At 37.6% G+C, this 12,214-nt stretch overlaps 1 protein-coding gene across 1 annotated transcript in view; it reads right to left on the bottom strand.

Annotated features, from left to right (window-relative positions):
* The window catches only part of pcsk5a (proprotein convertase subtilisin/kexin type 5a), a 32,781-nt gene extending 31,965 nt beyond the window's left edge, over positions 1-816 (bottom strand). The window contains exon 1 of the mRNA XM_037979594.1: positions 538-816. Coding sequence (XP_037835522.1) covers positions 538-684 — 147 coding nt within the window. The 5' untranslated portion in view covers positions 685-816. The remainder of the gene's footprint in view (positions 1-537) is intronic.
* Positions 817-12,214: the final 11,398 nt, after the last annotated feature.

Genomic DNA, 12,214 nt, shown 5'->3' with positions numbered 1-12,214 from the left:
TGAAATATTCATGTGCCCATTCAGTGACTATAACAGCGAACCTTATCACTGTTTTATTTAACATCTTGCAACCTTAAAAAACCATGATGACGTTCAGGGTCTTAACCCTGTAAGGGTTTAACCGTTAAACCCTGCAGGATGAGTGAAACTTTTACTGTTAACCTGAAATTATTCATGGTTAGTTGTGGGAAAATGAGATAAGGTTAAGAAGCATGAAAGCAAAGTGTGCTTTTTTTAATCTATTTATTCAACTTCTTTGTATTCCTAATAATGATCCACTGATGAAAATAAGTTGCTATCTGTTTTTATTAGTATTTCCATCTTTCTTAGTCAGAAAAGTAACACCTAGGAAGGTTTATCATTTTTATTAGAGCAGCAAAATGTCTTTTTCTTTTATTTGTTTAACAAAAATAAATCTATCCTCTTGTTTCTGCCCAGCATTTCTCTGTATATACTTTGACTTTATTTAAAACCTAAAGTAAACTTGCTTCTTATGTTTGTTTTTTCTTTCTTTTAATTGCTCTTCAGCCCACTCACCTGACCCATATTGATGAATCCATATCTCTTCGCTATCCTGTTCACAGACTCAAGGTCCCCTCTTACTTTTATGGCCCAGTCGTTTGTGTAAATCGTTGCATGACAAAATTGTAGGAGAGTTCCCATCCACAGCATGAAAAAATGCATTTTTTTTTTCTGCTTGCAATCAAATAACAGGCTTCCTCGGAAGATTCACGCTTGGTTCCTGCTCCCAGTTTTGCTAAAGTTGCTTCTCATTTCTAAAAGTTTATTTCGGAAATAATATAGAAAAAAAAAGTGCTCTTGATGTGCTGCAGAAACGGAAGGATGTTTGTCGACTGAAGCTGTCAAAGACTTGGCTTGGTCTAGCTGGCAGCAGCCACCTATCAAATTACTTTAACATGGGAGCCACAGATTAACTAATCATGTCCGTCCCTTTTAATGACCTCACCTGTGTGTTGCACAGGTTTACAGGTTTGCCTGTACATCAGTACAAAAGCATGCCCTTTTCTACAGCATTTACTACTGCTTGCTCATCACGAAAGCAAGCATAAAGGCCCCTGTTATGTAAATTGTTGAGTTAAAAAAGTTTCAAAAGACACAGGTCAAATGATCAGACACAAGAGGGATTCCAATGTAATGATATTAATACAAACATTATATGGAACTGAAATGTTCATTATAAAGTTTGACTTGCTTTTCTCGTTAGTCAGGAATGTTGTATTGAATCCACACTGAACTTTATTAACCCCTGTAATAAGAAGATTATTCACTTTATGAAGTACATTCCTAATTCCCTTTGTTACATTGTATAACATATTTTAACTTAGACGTTCTTTTTTCCCCTACTCGTGCTCATTGTGTGGATTTATTTGCCTTATTTCATCTAAAAGCACTATTATAAAAAGACGATATATATTACCAAGTTCATGTAGGCTCATGCCAGAGGTTGAGGTTTTTGTTCATATCAAAGAAAGTGTTTATACTAAACCAGATTTTCCATTTAAATAGATCATCGCTCTTATAATTTAAATAAAGTATCATTTTAGGATTTCACAAAAAGCAACAGAACAAACATAATAACAAATCTTTAGGAGAACTTGATCCCATGAATCCCGTTTAGATCTCTTTAGACCCTGACTCACAGCTAAAGTGAAAAAATAGAAGTAATGTGCAACAAAATAGGATATTTGTTATTTAAAATAAAAACCTAATGTTTCCATGCATGACAATAAACCAGTAAGAGGGACTGTATTTCCTTCAGAATGAGCCCTGAAATTCTTTTGAGTCTTTGAGTAAATTTAGTAATAAAAATATATAAAATTTCCTCCTAATTTTATTCTCAACTGAAACTTAAGTAATAATAGAAAAAAATAGATATATAACTTAGTTGTTTACATGTACACACATAAGCCAAAACATTATAACCATCAAACCATTACTGGGAAGTCACATTTTAGCACAAAAAGAGCTCTGTTCATTCAGGAAAGGGACAAGACGCACCTGAAAAGTTCAGTATTTTATTGTTAATATTTGTAACCAGGTTTTATTTATAAGTATTTTTTAATTGAGAGTGTTAAATAGCAGAGAATATCTGACTCTAAATAATTAGTAGAGTTCTGCACAGCCATGTTTTCCCTCTTCAAAGTGTGACAGAAATTCTTGTCTCCTCTGGTAATTTGGGGATCCAGAATAGCATGAGGAGAAAAGCTATTAAGATAAGAGTGAACATGTTTTGATAATGTGACCTCTCTGTTGTAGTTTTTTTTAATGACAGATCCTCATATGGTCTGTATGTTTGCTGTAATCAGTCTGAACACAGAGAATGTCTAAGGGAGGAAAAAGATGGACACAGGCAGCTTGCAAACTCAGTTTTATTGTAATTATATTTATTTATTTATCTTTCATTTATTTATTTATCTTTCATTTATTTATTTATATATATTTCTTTTGGCCAACAGCCTTTCGTCTTGGCACCACAGCGCAGTGTGCATTGTGAATATATATCCCCGCGTTTGGAAATTTGTCACTTAAACTGGGTCAGTCTGAAGCAATCGCAAGAAAATCCTTCATGGCTTTAAAAAAGGGACCATCAAAATATTCTGAAAATTTAATGTTCCATCTCGCCGCCAAGTGAGAAGTTCAGCAACTCCAGAGGTGAGAAGTCACAGTGACAGACACAGAAATCCAACTGTAAGAGTTGGATCTCTACAGTTATTTAACCTAGTTTTCTTGATGTGACAAAGAAGAATCACATTTACCAATTTCTCACAACAGCACTGTATTTAACATTCAATTAAACCTAATTTGCATAAAGTTATTAGTGAAGAAACATTAGAAAAGGAGATGAACTAAATTAAGTTGTTTGTATTACGTCTAAACTTTGAATAGCTCCCGTTCTGCTTGTTATATTGCAGCAGGTAACGCAGAGGATGCAAATCTTATCATCCTGAGCCAAAGAGCTTAATGTTGCTTGTTTTATTTTATTTCACAATACTCACTGAAGGGCTGGTGGTTGATAGCAATTGGAGTAGGATTACCAGAATTTGTGACGCAACGCATCCCCATATCCCAGTTAATTATAGCCTAATCTGTTTGCATTAATCCAGGCGATGAGAAATTTTTGGTCTTGTTTAGCCTTTCATCAAAGCCTTGTTGTGTAATTGTTTTTAAACAATATGTCATTCCTTATACATTTACCTTACCTAATTGATTACAAAAAACAATAGTGCAAAGTGAAACAATCCAAATTTGTTTAATAATAAATGCCTTCTCGTAATTTGGTGGAGAGACACAGATTTGATGGATTATGGTTTTAATTTAACAAATGCTGATCTGGTTCATCCTATATTTCACACGCCGAGGCTCTGCTTTGCCTGAATGGGCTGCGGGCCAATATCACAGAGATTGCTTGATGATATACATGGACACTGATCTTCAGAGATAGTGATTCCAATTAATGCAGCAGCAATACTCATATAATTATGTCACTTGAGACCCAGTAGAAATGCAGCACGTATACAAGGCTCATAATGGAATGCATTCTGCATGGTGCCTTACTAATTAAGGAGTCTTGTAGGTATCAGACTATTGTTTCTGCTTTTATGCTGAGGTAAATGAACGCAGCAGCACAGCTGATCATTTCTAATGAGGTAGCAGATGATCTTTTCTATCAGGTTTTGCATACCAGATGGTCCTAAATATGATATATTTGCACCACGAGCAGCCATTTAACTTTAAATCAAGGCAGTCTGTGCACTTTGTATGCAGAAAAAAAAAAACAATTTTTCAGTGTTAAATGCACATTTCCTTTTTAATGTTTTTTCAAATACTGGGAGTCTGAGCAGATCTTGGACAAGTTGAAGAAAACAACAGAAGAATTATTGTAAGTAACATGTAATCAAGTGACTATTTAAAGACAACTAAAACAACCAAAATCTGAACTTTTACTTTCAACAGCAGAACATTTTGATTCATTGCAATAAGCAAACAAAGAAAAAAAACATGCTTTGAGGTGTCAGTTTTAGAAACTTTTGGAATGACAAGTAAACCTGCAGCCTGAGAGCAAAGTTCTCTGCTGGGAATTATGAAACAATATGCTCTTTAAGAGAAGATGAAGTGCAGTCATTAAGAGCTTTGTATGCTAGAAGAACAATGTTTAGATTTATTCTGGATTTTACAGAAAAGCTAATGGAGGGAGGCTAAAACTGGAGAAATATGATCTCTCTGCTAGTTGCCTGGATCTCACAGCAAACCATTTGATTGATTTCTTTTTTTTTTTTTAGAGGACTGGTTTAAATAATAAAAGTGTTAAACTCTGAACAAGGCTTCAGTCTCCATTTTATGTTGTGGACCAACGAGCTGGGTCGTAACATAAATTGGGGGCTCATCAGGGATCTGAACTCGGGACCTCTTGCATGCCTGTTCAGTCTTGAGTCAGATTACCTTTGAGGTTTCTGGCTGTTTGGCATGCTGGCTTGTTGAAACCAGATTACCACTCGGGCTGTTGGGTTTGTTGTGCTGGTTTGTAGACCCATTTTTTCCTAAATGGTCCGTTTTTTGTTTTTTATTAATAAAACCTCTGAATGTTGTGTTCAGTCATGGCTCAATGAGCTTCGGCCTCTGTAAGAGAAGAATTGGGTTCATTCATCTCTAAATTGATTGAAACACAAGTTTATAAATACTCTACACCCATTCCATTCAGTTGGCTAAACCACAGTTATGAAGTTAGATGTGACAAATCTGCTGTATTTGTTTGCTTCTATAATTACAGAAACTGTTTTGTTCAGAGGCATTTTCTTCTGCTATATGGCAAGATGTCAAAATGTGATTGGCTCTGGAACAAGGAAGTAGCAAAGGCAACACAATTTACAAACCGCTCTTTCTATTTGGAAGTGCCAAACTTGCGGCCTGATCATTGAGGCCGAAACGTTATACTTTGAGAAGGCATTGTTTGAGTTTAAATGTTTCCCTTAATTTCCATTGATGTGTGGGTTTTAAATGCCCGTAATTTTCTTGCATATAGTTCCTTTAAAGTCCATTGTGCCCTTGAATAGTAAATTCAAAGGAACAGTTTCCTGATGCAACATGCCCCCACAGTTCCTATCATCTCCTCCAACAATGGAGAGCAAAACACGCTACCAGAACAAAACAAAGGAAAAGCACCTCTTGGCAAAGCAGTCACAAGACTTTGAAGTTATCTAACTTGTCTTCAGAGAGGCCTACTTTGATGTTCAGAAAGCTCTCAGACAGTGACATATTCCCCTGAAAATAATTGTCAAATGTGTTCGGGAGCACACTCACTGCCCTGCAGGCAGCACAGATTTGAACTTTTGTTATTCTTTGTTCAAAATGCTTTGCTGTATTATAAGCGCTCTTGTTTGACATTATTAGTGTTTGTGCATGTTGGGGTGAGAAGTTTACATTTTCAAGAGCTGAATGCTCTCTTCTGAAATGAGAAGAAAATAGTTTATTTAGTTCATGTTTGAGAACAATTGCATATGCTGTGTTGCCATTTTAAAGAGCCAGGGAAATCTTAAGCAAATGTTTTGAAAAGGTTGCTCAAATGTGCACCACACGATGTGCAAATAAAACAGGCTGTTGTCACAAGTCGACACCATAGGCTGTTACAGATGTCACTAGGCGTTTGAGACCAAAGCATCAAAAAAGGAGATACAACAAAAGGCAGTGGTGTGAGGTAGAGTCCTTGGTTGACCCCCAGCTGGAAATGACTGTAAGAAAAACTGAATGTCTCCCACATCTTAGAAATGCATTATATATGCTAACACAGGATGAGACAAACATTTTATTTCTATTTGTTGCATCACCGACAGCAGTGGCAGAGGAAAATTTATACCATAAATTTGACAAGAGCTGCCTTAACCTTTTCTATCATGCATCAGGTTTGGAAGATTCAAACGAGGTGACCACTGAGACAAAAAATAACCCATTTGTTTAAAATAGGTTGTTTACAAAAGGTAAATACTGAATGTACAGCTTGTAAAGTTGTGGGATTTTAGGTTGCCTACAAAGAGGGAGATGATAGTTAGACCATCAGAAACAAAGTAGATTATTTCTTTGAAATAAGGGACTGTTAAAAGCCTTACTTGTTTGTTTTTTTTTTCCTAATGGATTCAGAAACATTCAGGAGATGGGGCATGGTGCAATGGTGAAGATCTGGCAGGCAGGTGAGCTGTGGGTGAGTGGCAGGAGAGTAAGGTTCCAGTCTCAGGTGAATAAGAGTGCCACAGAAGAAACTTTGGGTTCTGTTCGCAACAATGGCTCCAGAAATTTCACTCAGAGACAAAACAAAAACACAGGAGGTTCAACTAAAGAGCAAGAGGAACATCTAAGATGGCAGTAGTTTGCCATGTACAATCTGGCAGTGAGTGTGGATCAAGCTGGTCTTACATAGCAGTACTCTTGATGAATAGATGAGCAGCAATCTGCAGTCAGGTAATACAAGATGGCGTGGCTGAAGCGCCACCACAATCCACAGCTCCACCTGAGAAATAGGACCAAGAGAAAAGAATTGAAAGAAAAACACCTAATATTGCCACCATTTTTAAATATTTAGGGTGAAAACTTATATATTCCAGGCTTTGTCAATAATGTCTGGAGACTCTGAACCTTGACAGCTGATTTGATTGCAGGTTTGTTTTTTTTTTCAAATTTGCTATTGTTTTTCAGGTTCCCCAATGTAACTGACTATAGCTGAAAACTAATGAGAAAATATTTTAAAATCAGATGAAAAGAAAATAATTTCTGTGACTTGGGAGGAAGTCTACCCAACAAACGCAGATCTGGCAGATCCATCTATCAAAATGTACTTCTAATTTAATAATCCGGTTCAGGATTACTAATCATCTCACCTGGCTTTTAGAATGATACTCTCTGGGCACAACCTCAGCTGTCTGTAGCCTGTAAACAACCTTGGCAAAGACTTCTTTCTTTCTTTCTTTCTTTCTTTCTTTCTTTCTTTCTTTCTTTCTTTCTTTCTTTCTTTCTTTCTTTCTTTCTTTCTTTCTAAATGTCGTCCTTTTTCAAAGCATATTTCATTTGGCTCTCTAGATAAATTAGCATTAAGTCCTTTAGTGTTAACAGAATAGAAGAATCTCATCATGTAGTTTGACAGCAGAGAAAGGAATCTGCATTCATCCCAAGACAGTGCAGAATTTTAAGGTGGTTTAAGTAAGTTGGTGATCTGAATACTGATCACTGCGTCGCAGCTCAAAACAAATAAGAACCACAAAAGCTATTCAAAGTGAAAAAAAAAAATGAGAACAAAGAAAAAAAAAATGAAAATGAAAATCCACAGCTCACTTTCAAGATGTCTTAAACCACAAATATATACATTTGAGAGATTTAGCTGATTCTTCAGAGCTTCATCCAACATAAATCCTATCAGCAACCTTGTCATGAATCCTCCATCTTAAAATAATTGCTCTATCTGGTTGCTTTGAGGTTTTCAGTAAAGGCAAAATGTATTGAACTAACCAAATTTACTTTGTATAGGAAGCTCTGGTGCATTACTTAACTGGTGTTTTACTTTTTCTTCTGTTTGCATTCACACGTGACATTCATTTCTAATCATATTTCTTTGCACTGCTTCTGCTTCAGCTCTGTGTTCTGCTGATTTCAGCCATGCTGTATTTAAATTTGATTCCACCCCCTCTCCCCTCCCCCCCCTTTTTTTTGCATCACTGATAGCAACGTCAGGGGGAAATTTAGCTTATATTTTATTGAACCAATCTGAAACTATTGGAGTTGATTCAGGAACTTAGCAGGTCATCTTTAAATGAGTACTTTCTCTTTCATTATTTAACTCTTCTCAGTATTTGTCTGTGATGCCTCTGAAACGTAAAGGTTGAGGATTTGCCCAGGCATGGTGTCAGACAGTGTGTTTGTACTTGTGTACTTTTTTATTTCCTATACCTTCGTCAACATTCAGCTTTAATTCATTTGATGTCTAATGAGCTTCATGTCTGGGTTCAAGAAGATGAAATTTGTTTTAAGTATAATCCCAGGTTTGGGGCTTGTTTAAAAACACCATTATTCAATCCCTGAAAATAGACAGTTGATGTTTGTTCATTTATTGCATTAGCATTCAAATAATTTGCCTCTGGACTGGAGGACAAGCTGCAGCATCTCTGACTTTTCAGTCTGATTGACTGTGAAACAGCCTCTTTGATTGTAATGAGGTAAAGTGAAACATAATACCTCTGTAGCAGCCTAAGATCAATGACTCATGCAGTATTAGCTTTGCGGCTTCTTCTCAGCAGGCAGGGCCAGTTGTAGCTGTTTTTACACGGCCATTATGCATGCTTGTTGATGCCGCAAGACATGGTTATTTTTTTCTTCTTCGTTTTTTTAGCCGAGCTTTGACTTATGTTGCACAGAATTGCGTGAGCCCACTTTGACCCTTGATGTTTTTTTAAGGGAGCCCTCAAAATAAGCTTGTTCCGTACCGTTCTGTGCAGACTTCTGTGTCTCTCTCTGGTGCACCACAATGACCAGTGTAGACCGGAGCTGGTTGACCTGATGTGTCAGTGTCACAACCCAGCAGGTGGAGTTGCTTTTCGCGTCAACCTTTTACAGCTTTTGTGTGCGTGGCAGCATTCTGAAACAGCAATGCAGCAATGCTGACAAAATAGTTACCTGCCTCACCCCACAATCCCTACACATGCGCGTGCACACACACACACACACACACACACACACACATTTCTGTTCTCTTTGTGGATTCAAAGCCAGTCTTCTCAGGCTCCTTTGTTCCCTACTCCAGGCTGGGCTCACATCCTCTCTGCTCTGTAAGCCCGCTCCGCTCTGTCATCAGGATTACAGGCTGTGCTGCAGCAGATTAATGACTGACAACTCTACACTCCTCTCAGCGTTGCACGGCACACACAGAGTTACCAGGACGGAGCGTGTGCCTGGTTGTGATCAAGAGAGGAACAACTGCGGGGGAGATAATGCATTGTGTTGGTCCGGGAACAATATGTTAGCAGCAAGACTGTGAGCAGTAGTGTGTGCGACAGGGTTCGTGAGTGAATGTGTTGCCTATTTTAAAGCTTTGGTACGTACTGCAAAGGCTTTTCAATCTCCACACCTCAATGCAGCACAGCAGGTTAGAGTTAAATTGTAAAACTCGGGCCCTCTGTTGTTGCCCGAGCCACGGTGTGTGTGTGTATTCTCGTGCACCTCTGTGTACCAGTGGCTTGTGAGTCCAGGAAAATTAAAAAGAGATGGTGTTACAAGACCAGGGGATCCTTCACTGCTGCTTGAGACGGACGCTTGAAATCAACTCATAACTCTTTCCCAACAAAAACAAAACTGTTTCTGTTTCTAAGTGGTTAGTTTGAGGCGAAGATGAAACTGGCAGTTGCTCCACAAGCGGGCAAACAAACTGAAGGCGAACACTTTGCAACTTTCCAATGAAATTAGGCCAAGATTTCGTACCACCTCAGAGCCTCACAGAAGCAGCTTATGTGTGTCATGAATTACTAAGTAGTAATATTTGGGGCTTCTCACTGCCATCAGACAGCTGAGGCTTAATTTCCTGAGACTTGCCCTGGAGTGTCCACAAAAGTGGGCTGTCTGAGCCACCGTCTGAGGAATAAAGAGCCTCTTTTGGTTGCATACTGTTGTGAAATTTTCTGTGTGTGTTCAGGAAATTGGCAGACATTTGCTCAGGTTTGTTTTATAGAAGTGGTTAAATAGTAATTTTTATCTAACAGGTTGATTTCAGTTTAACCAAGAACATCAGGGATATTTCTCTGCCTCACCAAAAAGCACAGTGTAACAATTTGTGGTTAAAAATATTCAGACAGCAATGTTTTCCTCGCAGGTTGTTTTGTGTGAAGTGACATCACAGAAGCTCCCACTGCGTTGCACTTTGGATCAACATACTTGTTACATATTCTGGAATAAAATCATGTTGCTTTGTTATTATTAATGTCACACTGAATATACAGTCAGGGTGGGAAAGAAGTCCACCCTTTTTCAATTCTAGGTCTTTACAGGACTTATTAAAATTACGTTTTTTTACCATTTCTAAGACTATTCAGATCTAATCTCAAGTGTATAAAAAGGCACAACATATTCCACCATGTCATTATTTATTACACAAAAACAAAGCCAAAATATGAAAGGTGTGTGAAAAAACTAACTACACTCTTTTGTTTCCATAGGTTTTAAGAGGGAAAGTAGCAGCCAGGTGCTGCTGATGAAATGCACTTGACTAATTGATCATCATCACCACCAGTGTGACCACCTTTTTTACTACCTGTAAAAAAAACAGGAGTTTTGTCAGTTTACAGCTCTGGGGCATACAGGTGTGTGTTAACTCAATGTCAAGGTGGAAAGACATCAGCAATTACCCAGAGACACAACTGTCTGTCAATCTGGGAAGGCTTGAAGGCGATTTTCAAACAATCTGGAAAATCCAAACCATTATTTGACAGTGAGAAAAAATATTCATAAATATTTAAGACAGTTGCCAATCTTTCCTGAAGTGGATGTCTCAGTAAAATCACCCCGAGGTCAGACCATGCAGTGCTCAGAGAAATCGCAAAAACTAAACAAAAAACAAAAGCTCCATCTAAGACTCTACGGGCCTCTTTTAAACTTTATGACAGTACAAAAAAACAATGACTCTGGTTTGTTTCGAAGGATTAACAGGAGACTGAAAAGATTATGACTTAGCAAAGTTGTATCTGAATTAACCCCAAGACTTATGGGACAATGTCCTTTGGACAGATGAGACCAAATTAGAGAAATTTGGCCATAAAGCACAAAACTAAACACAATGTATCAGCTGAAATATCATATACTAACTGTCAAGCACAGTGGTGGAGGGGTGATGATTTAATAGAGCTGCGCAGAAACACAAGTCTGAAAACCTAAATGAACTGAAGCAATGCTGTAAAGAGGAGTGGGCCAAAATTCCTCCACAACCATGTGAGTCTGATGAACTCCCACAGAAAATGACTGCTTCAAGTTATTGCTGCTAAAAGTGGTTCTACAAGTTGATTAATGATGGGGAGCATTCGGTTTTTCACACACAGATTGTCCATGTTGGTTTTGTTTTTGTTTAAAAAATGATGATATGATGGAATCTGTTGTTCATTTCTGTACACTTGAGGTTAAAGTTGAATAATTTCAGAACCTGGTAAAGACCTGATCATTTGTATTGCGTCTTATGTATAAAACCCTGGAAATGAAAGAGGGTGGGCTTGAGATATCCAGCAATGATTGTAAAGCACACGCTGCTGTTAATGCTGTTATTGTTGGATTCAGACTTTTAAAAGAGGGGGGGAAGGTCAGGATAATAGACAGCTGCGAAGCTGCTCATAGCTGTGAAAAAGACGCTGGACGCAGCAGCAGTCACACTGCATGATTTTTCCTGAACTTTTCTGACTCTGCTTGATATTTGTCACAGGTCATCCTTGGCCGTGCGAGCGTTAAATCAACCTGTCACACTGAATGACCAGACCACTGGCTCAAGCTCGTGACCAAATTTTTACTTACAATTTTTGCACAACAAAGTTTTTTTTTCCCAAGACAGACAAAATTTCACAGAGCTTTAGTCTTGCTCTCTAATCTCCTCCACACCCTAGTTCCTAGTTTTCCAATTGTCACACCTTTTAGGGGTCATTTATCTGCTTTAGTTTTAGGGTTTTCCAGGTTTTTAGCTGCTCCTTATTAAAAACTCAGTTTTAAACCAGTTTTTTTACTTAGTTTTCAGCTCCAGTTCCTCACTGGTGGAGCATCGTTTTTTATTTTTCTTAAAAGTAAGGTTTATTGTTTTACCTATATGTGTCCTGAAACAGACCCGTAATTGGGTTAGTTCCCATCATCACACAGCTTAGCATAAATAAAATGAAGTATCATTTAAATTAGCTCGCTCTACTTTATTTCTAAAACTGAACAGTAAGTTGCTGAAATACAGTAGAAGGTTTAAAAATAACATGAATCAGCAAATTGTGTTTAAATTGGTGCTAAAAAGAATATTCCATCTACCCTATGAAAAAGTCAGAGCGCAGAGGATATGCTAAAACACCTGCAGCTCATCTTGGAACTTTTTTTTTAGTCACGCCATTGCAGTAAGATGCCTAAATAATATTTAAACTGTTTTTTTTTTTTTTTTTCCAAGTTCACAACAAAGGAAAAATCATTTGAAATCTGACGAAGTTATCGT

Source organism: Kryptolebias marmoratus, linkage group LG14, assembly GCF_001649575.2.
Source record: "Kryptolebias marmoratus isolate JLee-2015 linkage group LG14, ASM164957v2, whole genome shotgun sequence".
NCBI classification, from domain to species: Eukaryota; Metazoa; Chordata; class Actinopteri; order Cyprinodontiformes; family Rivulidae; genus Kryptolebias; species Kryptolebias marmoratus.
Note: the sequence above shows the minus strand (reverse complement) of the source record. Positions and strands in the feature narration are given on the sequence as shown.